Raw genomic sequence first — 18,443 nt, 5'->3', positions numbered from 1 at the left:
AGTTTCCTTTCTTCTGAAATAGGCAGAACTTTTCTAATTTGGAATATTGTTTTGGAATATATGAATGCCATTTCTGGTTACTTAACATTAAGAAAGTTTAGCAATTAGATAGATGAAGTTTCTCAGCCTAAACCACAGAGAATAAGACCACATATTTGCCTAGTGCAGAACTGGCACCCAGATCTCTTGAATACCAGCCCATTTTCCACTATCTCAACTGTCAAAGAGAAGTTGTCGAAAGGGCTGATGGTCTTAACAGAGGACAGGGTTACTGAGATGCTTTTCTAACTCAAATAAAGAAGAGTTAGTTGAAAGCTTATATTGGATAGTGCCCTTTAAGAGACATATTTGTTATTTTTAGAAATAATTCTAAAACTTAAGGGCCTAATCTCTAAAGAAGAGTTGGAAACAATTTTTAAGGCATATCAATGCTGGGAGTCTAAGGGCTGAGAATTTGGAAAGGCAGGAGAATGAAGAGGCATGAAGTTGGGGTTGCCAAGTTCTTGCAGTGCCTTTCAGGTCTCATTCTCTTACCAACAAAGTTAAAAATAGAAACCAAATAGTACTATTTACAGCAACTATTGCTTCCTCTAATGGATGCAAAATATTTATGATGTATCCTCAAATCATTTCATGATCTCTCTCTAAGGAGAAGGAGCCAGACATAATAACTAGAAAAAAAATCCCACCGAGTTCCATTAATGAAAAATGCAATAACAGTAGCCAACTAGTGTTGTAATTTATCTCTGTTGAGAAATGAAAGACATTGTTGCTTGTTGCTGGCTTTGATTTACCTGCATTCAAAGGACAGCAAATTCTGCCTTTAAATTGGAAATCTTAATCGGGCAGGAGAAGTCAGGCTTAGTGGCTGCTGGCAATGCTTTCTCATGTATCCGCAGATCTATATTTAAGTTTTAGGATTTTATATCCCAGCCATGAAACCAACCAATTCTGGCTAATGAAAACTGGACAGGGGAAAAAGCTGCGCAATTTTGTAGATCCCAAGACAGTAATAAAAGCAACTGCTCGCATATGTATAGCACTTTACTGTTTATAAAGCTCTTTTCACGCATTTAATTGAGTCCCACAACAACCCTGTGAGGTAGATGTTATCCACTCCATTGTACAGCCAAGGAAACAGAGGCTTTCTATGTGTTTACATAACTTGCCTAAAGTCATGTATTTAATAATGAAGAACGCCAGACTAGGTGTGGAATAGTTCTCTTTCTATCTGCTTCTCAGCCCCCAACCCCACCTCTTTTCTATTATACTATGAAACTGTCAGATGAGTGGGAGATTGGAAAAAAAGACCAAGCCATTTTTAATTAAACATGTGGTGATGCTTTATAAACTGAGTCACTCTTTAGGAGACTCTCTTATTTATGAATCTGTATTCTCTAAACATGAAGACAATGATCATGTTAATATCCAGCATAGCACAAGATGCCCTTATAACACTGGTCAGAATATGTTTACATTGTTCAAGAGAAAGTCTACAGAGTACCTTAGGCAATCCTTTTCTACTCTTCTAATAAAGTTTGGCATTCCTCATACAAATCTGACTTTAAAACAACTTCGTAGTGGGGGGAGAAAGATATTTCAGCCAGTTGACAACATTTTCTCTAACCTTCAGCATCTTAGGAATCATGCTTTTTGTGGCCAATAAAATGTGAGGAATCTAAATAAGGGCACTGCCAGTTCCAAAGTTACCATTTTGAAAATCAGGGTGATTTATGGCTTCTAACAGAACTTTCCCCTTTTGCTCTGAGCAGGCCACCTCTTGTTCAGTATTCCTCAGGCACTCATGCCTCTCCAAGACACCTTCCCATCTCTAGGCCACCACTTGGGGCTGCATTTTCTGATGCATAAATTGATTTTATTGGATGAAAACATAATTTCTCTGATGTCTCCTCTAAATACTAAGGCTGGTGATGAGCTCACTTTGCTCAGAAATAGTGCCCCTACATTATTTGCCTTTCAAACCAATCAAGCCTTTCTTATATCGAGGGGAAAAATAAAATAAAAGAAACCAACAACAGAATATAAAGCCAGGGTAGTTATCATTTTTCCTCCAGAAATATAACTTCTATTATATTTCTGGGAGTTAGGCCTGCACATTTTAGTGCAGTGTGTTTTCATTAATAATACTCCGTATAAAATAATTCATAGTTTTTTTGCCATAGCAATGTGAAAATGCAACTAGAAACATGGTCTTGTACCCAATGAACTGATTCATGCTTAGCTTAATAAAGTTCATTTGTTCTTGTGATTTCTAGCTCAATTCAGCTAATGGGCTAAAAAGTCAATCACAAGAGTCAGGCTGCATGAACACAGGGCTCAGGTTGAAACAGGAATGAATTTGATGGACTTGGAAGATTTAGGTGAATCCTTCCATATACCCGTACTGTTTGTCGGGCTTCGGTTGTTAGAGTAAGAAGTCTGTCTTCTGCTCATACTGTCTGTATCTTCTTTGTTGAATTTTTGCTTTATGTTTTGGCAGCACGGGAAGCTTTGAACACAGTCTTGCAGGAGATGGCCACTAAAAAACATGTATATCCATGGATTGCAGCAACTATTCAAGGAAGCCAGCAACGCAGTGATGGTGACGGTAGGGTTTTCTGAATCTGCATGAAAAATATAAAGGTAGATTATTTAAATAGTCAAATGTGAGAAATGGGCACTGGATAGACTTATTTTTCTATCGACTAATTAAAGAGGGAAAAGGGTATGGGTGAGTATAGAAAATGAACTATTCTGTTTATCAATCAGGGAACTGGGTAGTGTTTGGAAATTGTTTGGTTGTAAAATATTTTTGTAATCAAGATGCCTTAAAATTAATTCAAATATTTTAAAACCACTATCAAAATATTTAAACAGAATGAGTGTGAATTTCAAGAGATTAAGACTATTAAACAATCCATTTAAGAAAATCTCTATCTTTTATACTAGCATTACCATGTGCTAATAAACACAGCATTTACAGAATGGCTGCAATTTTAATGAAATTTCAAGAGTCTATAACCACATATACCAAATTCTATTCATCCTAATAACTCAGGCAAAGTATGTCATTATGAATCATGTTTAGCAGTTTTAAAATTTTAAATATTCTTGTAATATGAAAACTGAGGATAGCAAAAATAGGTCCCTGAAGGATGTAAGCTTTAGTTGTTTTCCTTTGGTTAATTAGAAATTTGGTTTGATTGTAAAAGAAAATCATCTTTTATTGTGGTTATATTAAGAAGAGTAGCAGAATTAGGAATTCCAACAGGATTCCAAAATATTTTATGTTAATTAGCAGGAGTAAACCTCATAAATATTATAAGCTTTCCCAGTGGAACTACTGCACTGAAAATAATCAAGGGAAAGTCAGTGCTTCCTGATTATTCTTATACTTTCCTTTGATTATTAAATACAAACTTGGATCTTTTCACTCTTGTTATGCCAGAAAAAAAAATGATAGGTTATTTAAGCATACTCTGTGCTAAGATGCTACTATTAAAGATGATCATAATCCATGGCCAAGACTATATTTGCAAAGACCAGAAATCAACATATCTATGCACAAGTGAAGTTTTCATTAATTGTGTAGAAATATTGATAGAAGTATAATTATACTAAATTTTTTATTTGATTGGCAATATTATGAAGCTTCTAAGATCAAGTAAACAGGAAATGGTAAATTAGAAGTAAAGTGTTTATGCTATATTTTTCATTATTGGTATTCATTATTGCAAGAATATTTATTTGTTTAAATTAAATTCACACTCAAATGTTTTATTTGCAAATATAACTTCCAAAGTGTATTACATGCACTCCCCTACTCCAACCCCAAGAAACAAAAGGAGACAGCTCCTCTTAGATACCTATTTCTTGACTATAGTTATCAGAAACATTCTTGTAATATAGTTAGTTGGAAAAATATTTTTTCTTACAAAAAGAAAATATTTTCAAGATGCAAACTTTGTTTTTTTTAAAGTCCCTATGAAGTTAGTTTTTCTAGTTTTGTAAGGAATTAAAATGAAACAGGCTAGTAGGTGTAGAAAACATTTTCGGTAAACTCCTGCAAGAGCAGAGTGGAGAGGTGAATAGTTGTGTGGTCAAATTAGTGCTGCAAGATGATGAATAAATTAGTCTAACAAATTTAGTTTATCAATAATCTTACTTTGAAATACTGGGAAAAAAGTGTTAAAGTAATTAGTGTTAGAAAAAATAAACAGATTATAGTGAGAAAGGGAACATTAGTTAAATGCCAAGTTAGAATTCTTGACTTCTCAAGAATCTTTCTCCAGCTTTCTTTAGAAAATATGTTTTTACCGTTGCCCTTGAGGAAGTCATACAAAATTTTAATATTAATTGTGATACTTTTCACAATCCAACAAAAGATGTTGTGATAGCAAAAATATTTCCCTGAATCCAATAGACTTGAAAGCAGGGTATTAGCAGTTAGCAATTGGGTAAAAAGTCATTCGATTTGGTAGTTGCATGGCTGACTCTAGGGCACAGTCTCTGGATTTGTGGTCTTAGGATCATTGCACACTACAAATGCCGTCCTGGGCCCTATTCCAAACTTCTGAATTAGGACGTCTGAGGTGGGGACTCCAGAAATCTGCAGTTTTGACAATTCTCCCAAGGTGTGATTGTTACACATATGTAAGTTTGAGAACTACTGCCTAGGGCATACTATAAAAGGAAATACTATTTCTCTCTCTACACACACACACACACACACACACACACACACCCATCCCCGCACTTTCCTCCATTGTCGGGCACCTACCAGTCCAGACCGACTTCTCATCCCAGACTGACCACAACTGGATGACAAAGAAAGGCATCCAACAGGCTATGTAAGCCGTCACGATCACGAAAGTCATCTTCACCGTGCGGATCTTGGCGCGGGAAATGGTCTTCACGCTGCTGACACAGGGGGCGAGCAGGCGCCCCTTTGGGAAGACGCCACTCGCTTCCTCTGCGCCCTTGCTCTGGCGCGACGCAGTTTTTCCGCGGACGTTGCGCCAGATGTTATAGCAGATGAAGCCGTAGCAGGTGCCCAGGATGACAACTGGTGCCACAAAGATGCCGCCCGTCATCCAGGTCACGTAGGCGCGGGAACCCCAGGGCTGAATGAAGGTGGCCCAGCAGTCGCGGGCCTTGGTGACATTGTTCACCTCGATCATGGAGAAGACGAAGTACTGTGGCGTGCTGAGCACGAGACTGAGCACCCACGCGGCAGCTATCATGAGGTGCGAGCGGCGCGCGGGCTGCTGCAGGGTCTTGAGCGGGTGGCACACAGCGATGTAGCGGTCGGCGGTCATGACCACCAGCATGTAGGCCGACGCGAACATGCCGAACACCTGCAGGTGCTTCACCACGCGGCACAGCCAGTCGGGTCCGCGGAAGCGGTACGTGATGTCCCAGCACATCTGCGGCAGCACCTGGAAGAAGGCGACGGCCAGGTCGGCCAGGCTGAGGTGCCGGATGAAGAGGTGCATTCGGGAAGTCTTGCGCGGCGTGCGGTGCAGCGCCAGGAGCACGCTGCTGTTGCCCAGCACGGCCATCGCGAAAGTCACTGCCAGCACGGCGATCTCCAGTTTGGCCAGCTCCTCGTTGCGCACGTCCCCGCGCGGGCCGCCGCCTTCCCCGAGGTCTTCGGCCTCCTGGCTTGTGTTGGCACCGCTGGAATTGCCCCAGGGCCCCACGTCGGAGCCTCTGGAGAAACGCATGCTGTCCATGCAACGACTCCGCGCGGGCCGTTCTCTACCCGCCTCGGAGGCCGTGGGCTCCCGCCGCCAGCGCACTGTCCTGCCCGCGCGTGCGGCTCGCTGCGCGCCGCAGTCCCGCGGGCGTCCCCGGCGCGGCGTCCCACCGCCCGCGGAGCCGCCCCCAGTCCGGCGCGCCGGCCCCCCTCCCTGCTCTGCTCTTTCCAACTTCAGGGAGGCCCCTGAGGTGCTCCCAGAGCTTCTGAACGCACCCGGCTCGGAACTCAATTATTTATGCGGGGTTTGTTTTCGCAGGACTCGCTCCCTCTCGCCCTAGTGGCTGGAGGCTGCTCGGTGTCCGCTCCCCACGCCCCGGAGTTGCTCCCCCCTCCTCTCCCGGCGTCGGTGATTTGTCCTCTTGGCATCACTGCTGCGGAGGTGGGGCTGCGAGACGCCGAGTCCCCGGCGTCGTAGGCGGATTGAGGCGCTTTCTCGCTCTTCCAAAAATCTGGAGAACGGGACGTGTCGTGCCTTTTCTGGGTGATCTCCGTTTCCTCAAGCCTCCCTCACTAGCCTCCTCACCCCTCCATTTGATTTCTACAGGCGCGGTAAACTCAGTCTCAGTCCCTGGAAATCTCAGGTCCACGCGCCCGCGAGCGAAATCGTGCACCTGAACTTGGCTCTCGACCCCACCTCCTCCAGTCCCGGGGTTTGTCCCTTCTCAGCGAGCTCACCCTCGAGCAGCGAGCCTGGTGAATCTTATTCCCAGGGCAATTTTGCCCCGGGAATTACATTTTCCCCCGCTCCATCCCCTACCTGCAGGGTAACAACTGAGTGCCTTAAAGGGCGCTCTCTTCCCAATAATGTCTTTGATGACAGCAATTTGTTACCCTCTGTTTGCAACGGGAAGGACGCACTACAGCCCCCATGGCAGCTGTGCGTGCCTCCGCAGCGGGGGAAAGAAGCGGCTTCTGGCTTTCCCGTTTCCCTGTGCGGCCCGGGGACTTTGGGAGTTTTCTCTAAATTAGATTTCTGGGGTTTTCTACGGGAAAAGCCTGATTCCCACAGCGAGAATGGCGGGAACTGGGTCGCAGTAGTCCGTGGGGACTTCTTCTGGTTGCTATTTAATCGTGGGGACATCTCTTCGGGTGGACAAAGAGCAGCTGCCGGACAGCGGCCACCCAGGCCGTACTGTCCAGGGAACTCGGGCAGAAAACCGCCGGGTTCCTGCACTCACGGGCGAGAAAGAGGAAATCTGAGGGCAGGAAAGAGGCGCTCGGAAGGAAGAGAGAAAACACCACCCAACTATTAATTAGTTCCTCTGGACGACTGGAACCCAGCTGCAGGACCTGAGCGAAGCAGAAACACTGACTCTCTCCATCAGCTGTTTTAACTTTGCTGAAGATATGCTTCGAAGGACAGCAAGGGGGAGCTGTTTTCAGGCTATTTTACAAAGAAGGAAAAGAAAGAAAAAAGAAAAGAGAAAAGGAAAGGAAACACTTTATACGGTTATCTGCTATGTAAATACACAAACATGACTTTGCAGGTTAGAACAAACGTTTGTGTATTGTGGTGGTTGTATAAATTTGATTGTCTCAGAAAAATATCACCATCTGTGAAATAGAGGCAAAAATATCAAAAGATTTTCTTGGATACAGTTCTCAGTGATAATTCCACTTTGCTATCAGTTCATGCATGCAGAGTTCCCAAGGTTGTCACAAAGGCAGTGCTGGACTCGAAATCTGGAGTCATGCTTCATTGTGGCTTTATGATCCTAGGTCTATGCATCTTAACCATGGGAATGAAAGTACCTGCCCTTCCCACTCCTGAGGTTATTGGGAGGATCTAATAAGACAATGTTCTGCCTGGAGAAATGCTCTAAAAACTGAAAGCTGTGTTGCGTTGGCTCTTTTTCTCCAAGATATCTAGGAGGCAAAAGATTAAAATGGTTCAGGGGTGGTAATAAGTAAAAGGTTTCCAGACCACCTGTCCGGAAAAATCCTTCAAGCAATTTAATAACCACTGACTCAGAGAAGTGACCTTCTTTTAAATCACAGATTACGTTATTAGTGCTCCTTATGAGAAATAATGTTGACTAACCCTAGTGTCCCTGGGTATTGCAAAAGCAGTCTATTGGCCACAGCCTGGCAATTTGATAGCTCTTAGCCCTACACACTTGAGCTTTTAGGTTTCCTCGCGGGAGAAAATCTGCAGTACAGAATCACCAAAATGTCTTTAGGTGTTCTTATTCCAGGAGATGATGTGGTGGCCTCTCAGGAAATCATTCATCTGTGTCAGGCAATCCAATCCAATAATCAAACTCTACCCAAATATCCAATTTCTAAAAATAACCTGTTAGGTTACTTTGGTGCATACAGATGGAAGATATTTTTGTTCAGTGGCAACAGTACCAATTACTCACGTATATCAAGCATATACACAAATACATATACATATATATGTGTATATATATATTAATATATATATTTCTCTCCTTAAACTGTCAGTTTTCTTCCGTCTTCTTACTGAGAAAATAAATTAGGTATTCTGCAGGAGCAACTATTATGGTTCGAATGTTTATCCCTCCCAAAACTCACTTTCATACTGAATTCCAAATGTGACAGTATTGAAAGGTGGGCCTTTAAGAGGTGATTGGGTCATGAGTGCTCTGCCTTCATGAATGGATTAATCCATTCATAAATTAATGGAGTCATGGGTTAATGAATTAATGGATTAGTGGGTAATCATGGCAGTGGGCCCAGTAACTTTATAAGAAGAGGAAGGGCGACCTGAGCTAGCAGGTTAGCATGCTCAGCCCCCTGGCCATGTGATGCCCTGCACTGCCCTGAGACTCTGCAGAGAGTCCCTGGCAGCAAAAAGGCCCTCACCATATGAGGCCCCTCAACCTTGGACTTCCCAGTCTCCAGAATTGTAAGAAATACATTTGTTTCTTTTAAAATTACCCAGTTTTCAGGTATTCTGTTATAAGCAACAGAAAATGGACAAAGACAGCATCCATTTTGCTTCTATAGTCCACAGTGACTCCTTCCCCTTTGATTTTAAATTAATGACACTATTGTTATAGGCCTGCAGTCTGGTATCATATCATTATGATATGAATCATAGCCAGTTAACAACTATTTATTGCACTTCTCTGTGCTAGGTCTTGAGCTTTACAAAAAATTATGTAATGATCGCTAATATTTATTAAACACTTTATCTGTGCCAGGCACTGCCATAAGTGCTTTACAAGTATTGCTTCACTTAATCCTCCCAGTGACCCTATAAGGGGTGTACTGTTGTTACTTCATTTTACATTTGAGGAAGCGGAGGCACAGACAGAATAAATAACCAGCCTCAGGTGACACAGCTGGTCAGTGGTAGAACCAGGATTTGAACAGAAGCAGTCAACTCCAGCAGCATTTACAACCTTAACCACTACACTGTGCTGCCACCTGTGAGCCTCCTGTTCTTAGATTTTACAGACTTGTAAAGGCCATTTGATTGGTTATTTTACATTAATCTGTATATATGATTTTTCTCCTTTAAGACTAGGAGGTCCTGTAGGATCTGCATTGGTTTTTACATATCTTTGGTAAACCAAGTACAGGGCAATAATAGTAGGAGTGGTAATAACAATAATAGTAGTAACAATAACAATAGATAATATGAACATTTATTTACCAATATTGATTAAGCTCTCATTTCATGAGCTAAGTGCTTTAAATCCATTATTTCATTTAGACTTTAAAATATTTAAAATAAACTATGTATCAGGACAGAGTTATTATCATCCCACTTTGCAGATGAATAAAACAAGGATTACAGAGGTTAAGCAAATTAACCAAAATTACAAGGCTCCAGGTGGCTGAGCAAGGAGTCACACGTAGGTCCATTTGAAGTCAAGGGCTGTGCTTTAATGTCTATGCCCTAAAGCCTCCCATACACATGACAAGCACCTAAAACATCTTTGTGGAATGAATTAACAAATATTGTAATAGAAACTTATTTTTGAATACCGAATGAATATAAAATTCAGAAAGTGCTTGGTGACTGGATAAATTAGGGAAGGGTTCTCGAGGAGCTGCCTTTGAGTACCTGAATCTCTGTACCATCTCCCCTGGAAATGGGGGTCAGCATTTATATCTAGAAGGCACTTAAATACTTCTAGTTAACCTTCTTCCTTGAGAATTCTGGTCTCATAAAAGTATCTCTGACTTAAAAATCCCTCCAGTAAATGGGCTTCTTTAACACACACACACTACTAGATTCTAAAAAGTGTTGCAAGTCAAGCATGGGAAAACATCAGGTCTTCATTATATTACAATACTATTCACTTCATAGGGCTAAATTAAAAATGAGAACAGCATTTAGTCAGATTTATGGAGTTTTATTTTCTTATGTGATAATATGGGCTTAGATCTATGAGTACAGAGCTATAATATTAAAGAGAGGCTACTATGTTCAACAGAATCTTAAATGTCCCGATGTTGGCTGATGAAAAATTAGAATCTCATCACTTGTTCAACAAACAAACAAACAAACAAACAAACAAACAAAATCATTCCTAAGCCAGCCATTACATCATTAGTAGAAAAATCATCCAAAGTAAAAGATTTCTAAAATCAGCATTATTTATATATTCAGAATGTCAGTTTGCTTTTAAAGATTACATGGTTGATTTAATTTAAAATTTTTTAAATGTAAAGTCATTTAAATGGTTGAGTTTAAGACTTTTGCTCCTAATGAATTAATATTCATCTCGATGTTCTGCATCTTCATAGGCAGAAGCTTTGCTATTGTGTCTAAATTTGATAATCAGGACTCATTTTTTCAGCATGTGGCAACACTGAATCTATCTCTCTGTACTCATTAACTTTTTCACAGAGATAAGCTTTGCATTCTTTGAAAGATGCTACATCAGTAGTTGTGATACTCATTATTTTTTTGTTTATCTGCTGTGAATATTGTTTTGATATAATATGAATGTTTTCTATACTTTTTTGCTTCTCATTTGCTTGTTTAAGGTTGGATGGGGTTAGCATTAAAAATATATATTCTTTTTTTTCTTGTTTTTAGGCATATTTTAATGATGTGTAAACTTATGTTAAGAGCATTATGACATAATCAGATTATGCATTTGTTAACATACGCTTTATCAGGAGAATGAAAACTATTAGAGTAAAACCACAAACTGCCAAGTTTGAAGAGACATAGTCTATTTCTATCCTTCACCCCACTCCTATCCTTCTCTCTCAGTCACCTCACACCCTTGCCAGGTGCTTCAAAGTTTTCCAAAAGCCTCTTCTTGTCTTATCACCAGGAATATGACATATGTTGCATTTCCTTTTCTATTAGGATTTTCATGGTGATAATTATAGATCTACAACTAATTTATCCCTGGATAAAGCAGACATGTTTCCTGAGAAGAGGTTAAATCCATTTGGGCTGCAACCTCAATGTACATGTGAGAATCTTTAAGATTTAATTTCTCTGAATATATTTAAGATATAGATGTGGAATAGAATAGGCTTGAAATATTTAGGGCTTAAACTCAGTGTTCCCAAACAGACTTTAAGCTGAAAATGTTCTTTGATTACATGGTAAATCAATAGGAAGAAATCACAGTAAAGATATCTTTATAGTTTCCTAAGTATGTGCAATCAAATGGATGGCTGGTGCTCCTTATTCATTTCTACATTGAATACACTATTAAAAGGGAACAATTAATATGTAACTGATATTCAGAGGAAGCTTTTACACTTTCCAGAATCTCTGTTTAAACTTGTATTTGAATAGCTAGTCCCTCTTCTCAAAAATTTAACTATTCCTTTAGTGATGATCTCTCGATGCCATGTAGCATTTTAGAAAAATGCTTTACACAATCCTGTATGAATTTATTTTGTTATAATGGTATAATAACGTGGTATACTCAGCCATAGAAGACCTGGGCCGAAAAAATCTGAAATACATTTTAACATTACTTTTACTGCAGTTTTAAAACAGAAAGAAAAAAAGAAGCTGTATGCATTCATTTATCATGATAACAGCTACATTTTTCTGCTTAAAACAATATTATTTTTTAAAAATTTGAAGACAGAGAAATGGGAAGAAAATAAAAAATCTTTTATACTAGTCCTAGCAGCCACAGAAAATCATGACTATGATTTGCTTATGTGTTTCCAGTCATTTTTCAGGGTGTATGGATTATAAAATTACAATTAGACCATATTATGTAGTATATTATTATCTGATTTTTCAAATGAACAGTATAATGTGAACATTTCTCTATGTCACTGAATATTCTTCTACATCATTGATTTCATGGATTCGTAGTTCTCCATCTAATTAATGTACCAAATTTATTTTATGTTTTCTCCCCCACCTTTTTTGGGAAAATTTTTGGCCTCCTAACTTTCCCCTTCTTTTTGCACACGTGCTGCTCATAGATATCTTTTTACTTACAGCCATATTTGTTTCCTAAGGTTAAATTTCTGGAAGTGGAGTTACTGGGTTAAAGATTATATAAAATTTTGATCTGATTATCAAATCCCAATGTATCCAAATTAAAGACTAATTGGCAGTGAATGAGAGTGCCTGTCTTCTACAGCTTTATGCACATGGATTTGCCCCAGTAAAAAGGAAATCTTTCCAAATTTGATAAATGAATAAATATCTAATTGTTTTCATGTATTTCATTAGAAATATTTTATTGTTTCTAATTGTCCCATTATTGATCAATGAGATTGAACATTTTCATAAATGTCTTATCCAATTATCATTTTATCTTTTGTGAAATAGCTACTCATATTTGGTACATTATTGTGGTGTTCCTATGGGTTTTTTTGACTCATAAGATATTTATATATTTCCCCAATTTATTATTTGCCTTTTTATTATATTTGTTTTTAAACAATTTATATTTCTTTGGTTCCTAGTGAGATTGAATATATTTTCAAACATTTCTAGCTTTTCTCATTGCTTAGTCTTATCTTTTGATCATTTTTCTATTTGGTTATACCTATTTTTGATATTGATTGGTAAGAATTACACATAGAGTTGTCCCTGCTTATCCAAATGAATTATACATATGAAGACTCCTAGTGGGATGCCTGAAACCACAAATAGTATCAAATCCTATATGCACTATGTTTTTCTCCTATACATACATACCCATGACAAAGTTTAATTTATAAATTAGGCATAGAAAGAGATTAACAATAACTAATAACAAAATAGAATAATTATAACAGTACATAGTAATAAAAGTTATGTTATTTGGTCTTTATCTCCAAATATCTTACGGTACTGTACTCAGCCTTTTTGTGATGATGTGAGATGGTAAAATGCCTACATGATGAGACGAAGTGAGGTGTGTGATATAGACATTGTGACATAAATGGGAAATTCCAGAAATAAACAATTTACACATTTTAAATTGCGTGCCATTCTGAGTAGAGTGATGAAATGTCACACCATCCTGCTCTATCCTGCCCTGATAGTCATTAGTCCCTCAGCTGCCGTCTCAGTTATCAGGTCGACTGTCTTGGCATTACAGTGCTTGTGTTCAGGTAACCCTTATTTTACTTTGATGATATACTTAGAAAGTCTTTCCCCAACCTAAAATTTTAGAAGTTGTTACATATATGTGTGCACATTTATTAATATATTAGTGTTTTTATTTCTTGAATATATATATTTTTAAGTCATTTGTTGAAAGTTATTTTGGTGTAAGGAGTGATTTAGGGATTCTACTCCCCTTTGCATGGCTAGCTAGTTCTTCCAACATCATTATTGAATAAACAATTCGTATATCCTGTCAGAACCTCCAATTCATTAACCTGCTAACTTTTTGCTGTCCCTCATCAATCTCTAGGTCCTCACCTCTCTCCTTACCTATCTTAGATTCCATAGTCCATCAATTTTGCATTTACCCTCTCTCTTTTTTTTTCTTTATTATACTTTCCCTGGATCAACCCATTTTTTTGTTAAATGCAGTTTTTGTTCCTGCATCAGAGCAACCAAAACTGACTAATGAAAAAACTCAATGGTGCTGATGATTCTCATTTTACATTTATAATCGCAACTCTCAAGGGGTTTGTAGTGCCCTAATATATTTACAAGTCAATTTATTCTCCCACTTGACAGGACAAATCTCCCATACCCTCTTTTACTTCAATTCTCTATCACCCCTACCTTTCTCCCAGCTGATGACCTCTTAGTTCACTTAGAAGATGGAAGCAAATCGTAAGAGAACTTACCTGCCACTCCTTCTATCAATTTACCTGCAGCTGCAACCACATATTCTGCCTCCACTCCTTTTATATTGTCAATTTTCCAATCTTTTTACCAGTTCACTGGATCTCTTCCCCTCTAATCTACTTAAGAAGTTTCCTTCTGGAATGATCAGTTTTCCCTTTGAACTGGTTTATTCCCATGGGCTTGGATTACAGATATGTTTTGATATACACATTCTAAAAACTAAATTTCCCTTTGACCTCATAAACCCCATGGCTATTGCTCTAGTTTTCTGCTCCTCCTTATGGTAAAAAAAGGCCATCTATATATATGCTGTTCACAATTCTCCTCTAAGCCTCTTTTTTTTACAGTTGCAAATGAAATGTTATATAACATTTGATAATACATATGAAACAACATATGCAATATGTACCTAAAGTTATAAATCATAAAAACAAAATGATTGCCATGAACTTATCAACTTGTTCAAGAACTAGATCAATACTTTGCATCTCCTATATATTCCCTCCTTCTCTTACCCAACAGGAGGGTGAGAGAAGCTATCATAGCTAATAATTTATACATTTTTTGTTCTTGTATTTCATAAAAAATAATTGTATTGCCCATTTATGTACCATGATATATTGTTTAGTTTTCCTTAAGTTTTTTAGCTATATAGTGATACCACATTATATACAATTCTATACAAATTGCTTTTTGCCACTCCACATTATATTTTTAAAATTCATCCACGTTGTTACTATAGGGTATAGGCCACAATTTATTTATTGATTTTCCTTTCTATGGACACTTGAATTGCTGTCAGTTTTTTGCTCTTATAGTGTTGCTATGAACATTCTTGTTTATTTCTCCAAGTGTACACATACAAGAGATCTTTACGGAACATATCTACTAATATGAGTGGAATTTCTGGGTCATAGGATTTGTGAATATCTAAATTGCTTTCCTAAGTGGTAGTTCTCTCATCAGCAGTAGGCTAATTCCCATTATTTCACATACTTGCTAACACTCGTTATTATTAGATTTAATTTTTATCAGTCTAAATGGTATATTGTTGTCTTAATTTGCATAATTTGCATATTATCAATTACTAAGAATGTTGAGCATCTTTTCATAGGTTTCATTACCATTATCTTTTCTTCTTGTATAGTGCCTATTTCTATAAGTTGTTGATTTTACCACTGGTTCTTTGTCTTTTTTCATAGTGAATTATAGAAGTTTCTCATATATTCTGAATACTAATTCTTTTCCAGTTATGTGAATTACAATATATCTTTTATACAGTTTGAGGCTTGTCTTTCCCTGGTAATGATGATATCTTTTCATAAATAGCAGTTCCAAATTTTAATATAGTCGAATTTACTATTTTTTTATTTTTAGCACTTTTCACATCTTGCTTTAAATATCCTTTCTAATATCAAGGCTACATAGATATTTTTCTATTTTTTTTCTTCTAACACTTAAAACATTTCTGCCTATACATTTAAGTCTTTAACCCACTTGAAATGGATTCTTGGTGGTGGTGGGAGAAGAGGATCCACTGTCATTTTGGGTTCATATATTAATAGATAACCAATTGACTCAGCATGATTTATTGAAAAAAAAAAGCACTCTCCTTTCCCTCTGACATAAGTAAAATTTTCATGCATGTGTGAATTTTCTAGAATATTCATTCCTATTTTATTATTATGTTGTCATGGCAAGTCTTGATATGTATTTGGACAATTAACTCTTCCCCTTGTCTTCTCCTTCTCCTTCTTCAGGAGTGACTTGCGTATTGCTCTTCCATGTACATTTAGAACCAATTTGTTAAGCTTTACATACACACATACACACACACACACATACACACACACACTTGGAATCTGATTGAAATCTGATTAAATATGTATAACAATTTGGGAAGACTTGATGACTTTACAACGTAGAGTCTTCCAATCCCTGTTATGTATTATTTCTTTACATTTATTTAAGATTTTAAAATTGGTTTTCAGTAAAATTTTATCATTTTCCCCTACAAAGTTCTTACATATATTGTTAGGTGTATTAGGCATGTCCCTTAGAGTGTATGCATATGCATATATATGTATGTGTGTGTGTGTATATATATGTGTATATGTGTAAACATTAGTTTGCTTTTAAAAATTTGTTTTCTTGTTGATGTGTAGAAATAAAGTTCATTTTTAGCTTTTGCTAAATTTTCTTACCATCTGTAATAATACATGTATAAATTCTTTCATTTTTTTTATTTTTTTATTTTATTTTATTTTATTTTGAGACAGAGTGTCACTTTGTTGCCCGGGCTAGAGTGAGTGCCGTGGCATCAGCCTAGCTCACAGCAACCTCAGACTCCTGGGCTTAAGCGATCCTACTGCCTCAGCCTCCCTAGTAGCTGGGACTACAGGCATGAGCCACCATGCCCGGCTAATTTTTTTGTATATATATTTTTTAGTTGGCCAGATAATTTCTTTCTATTTTTAGTAGAGACGGGGTCTCACTCTTGCTCAGGCTGGTCTCGAACTCCTGACCTCGAGTGATCCACCCGCCTCGGCCTCCCAGAGCTAGGATTACAGGCGTGAGCCACCGCACCCGGCCAATATAAATTCTTTTAGATTTTCTATGTAGATAATCATATAATTTGTAAATAATGAGGTTTTAGGTTTTATAATTCCCCTTGGAGTCCATAGACTATTTTTCAGTCTTAGTGCACTAGCTAAAACCTCTAGACCAGTGTTGAATACAAGTAATAATAGTGCGCCTCCATATCTTATTTCTGATATTGATTATTCATATGTTATCCCTAGGCCCAGGCCAGCCACGTTTTCTAGCATTCGAATCTGTCACAATGCTGGAGGAGATACTGATCATGTTAGACTTATAGAGAGGTAGAATGTCCACCACCATGAAGCCTTACTTAGAGATTTTCAAAGGCTCTTTTGACTTACACATGTTTTTACTTTCTTGCTAACATTAGGACCATACCTGTTGTCAGATCAAACTTCTCTGAACTGATGGGTGGTCAGGATTCTTAACTGCCTCTGAAAATGCTCCTGGAGTGTTTACATATTTTCTAGACATTTTCTAATAGAACTTCTTTCTTTAAGTTAGGAGTTAACAATGGGGTCACAGCTGAACCCCTTATTTTTTCATGGGTTGTGCTGTTTTGTTTTCAGGTGAGGTGGCTACCATATCTATTCTTTTGAATCAACTTTATTGGCGTTAGAAAGCATGAAAAGTTTTCCTGGGTTCTTGCAAATGCTTGATCCTTTATTCTTGATTTCCAAAATAGTTGTGGCTCTGTTACAAATATACTATTTGGTTAAATAATATATTTAAGCAATTAGGTAGCTGATGCATTTTGGTGATAGCGTTGAAACTCATAGCTTTATGTCACATGATAAACAGATCTTGGAAAGGCATACCATTTTAAATAATTCCAATAAGTATTTTGGTGTCTTTAGTTTTTCTCTTATTTGCTTTCCATCTCCAGGGAATTGTAAGTCACACTGCCTCCTCCTGAGAAGATTCTGTATATGTCAATTTAAACCATGCAGAAAGTTATTTTCCAAAACAGAGTACTGTGGAAAGACAGCGTTAAATTAATTTCTGTCTCTTTGGCATATCTCTTCCTAGAGAGTTTTCTTGCTTTTAAGTCTTAATTTTTTAAAAAGTCAGAAACTGTCAATATTTGATGAGAAGTAAACATTACAACAGGTTTCTACTTCAACAAGAATATTTTCAAAAGTTTTTCTTTATTTGTTTTTCCCTAGGAAAGAGAAAAATATATATATGTGATGAAAAGAATATTGTCAAAAGAGTTGTTTCTCATTTCCAATGAAATGCTCTAGCATTTCTGAATATTCTGGCAAAAATGACAACAACAACAAAAACCAAAATAAAAAAATTTTTTTCATTGTTTTCCTGAAAGTATATAAATGATAAAGTTTGGGGATAATAATGACTCCAGGAAGATCATCCGTACTGCCTCATCATGTCCCCTTCCCTTCTTAGAGATATAGTTTGTAGCTCATTAATAGGCATAAGGCTTTGTAAAACAAAGCTTAAACCACACCTGTAGGTCCTCAATTTACTCAACAGATTTCGTGAGTCTATGTCTGGTGACTTGTCTCTGATTGATAAACTTCCTTATTTTAACTTAAAACATTCCAAGCCTTTAGACAAAGCTTCATTTCTTTAACCAATTACACATCAAAGAATCTTTAAACCCACCTATTATCTGTAAGCCCCACTTTGAGATATCCCACCTTTTCAGGCCAAACTAAAGTATACCTTCCATGTATTGATTTATGACTTTACATGTAATTCCTGTCTATTTGAAATGTATAAACAAATGTATAACAAAACTCTTGAAGTTTCTTTGGATCAGGAGTCTAGTCACAGTCTAGCTGGATCATCTGCTCAGGGTCTCACTCAGTTGAAATCAAGGTGTCGGCTGGGACTCCAATCTCATATGGGGCTTGG

The 18,443-nt window shown here is 37.8% G+C and overlaps 1 protein-coding gene and 1 long non-coding RNA gene across 5 annotated transcripts in view; one reads left to right on the top strand and one right to left on the bottom strand.

Annotated features, from left to right (window-relative positions):
• LOC123639568 overlaps positions 1–18,443 on the top strand; it is a 105,624-nt gene that overhangs the window by 41,889 nt on the left and 45,292 nt on the right. For all 4 annotated transcript variants that reach the window (XR_006735760.1, XR_006735759.1, XR_006735762.1 and 1 more), the window contains exon 3: positions 2,501–2,608. This is a non-coding gene — a long non-coding RNA (uncharacterized LOC123639568). The remainder of the gene's footprint in view (positions 1–2,500; positions 2,609–18,443) is intronic.
• AVPR1A (arginine vasopressin receptor 1A) lies at positions 1,947–5,784 on the bottom strand. The gene is made up of 2 exons (XM_045553450.1): positions 4,781–5,784; positions 1,947–2,624 (listed from the first exon to the last, which is right to left on the bottom strand). Exons 1-2 carry the CDS (start codon positions 5,733–5,735, stop codon positions 2,338–2,340), a joined length of 1,242 nt encoding a protein of 413 aa, XP_045409406.1. The 5' UTR covers positions 5,736–5,784; the 3' UTR covers positions 1,947–2,337.

This window comes from Lemur catta, chromosome 6, assembly GCF_020740605.2.
Source record: "Lemur catta isolate mLemCat1 chromosome 6, mLemCat1.pri, whole genome shotgun sequence".
In the NCBI taxonomy this organism is placed as follows: Eukaryota; Metazoa; Chordata; class Mammalia; order Primates; family Lemuridae; genus Lemur; species Lemur catta.
This window is presented reverse-complemented; position numbering and strand designations above follow the sequence as displayed.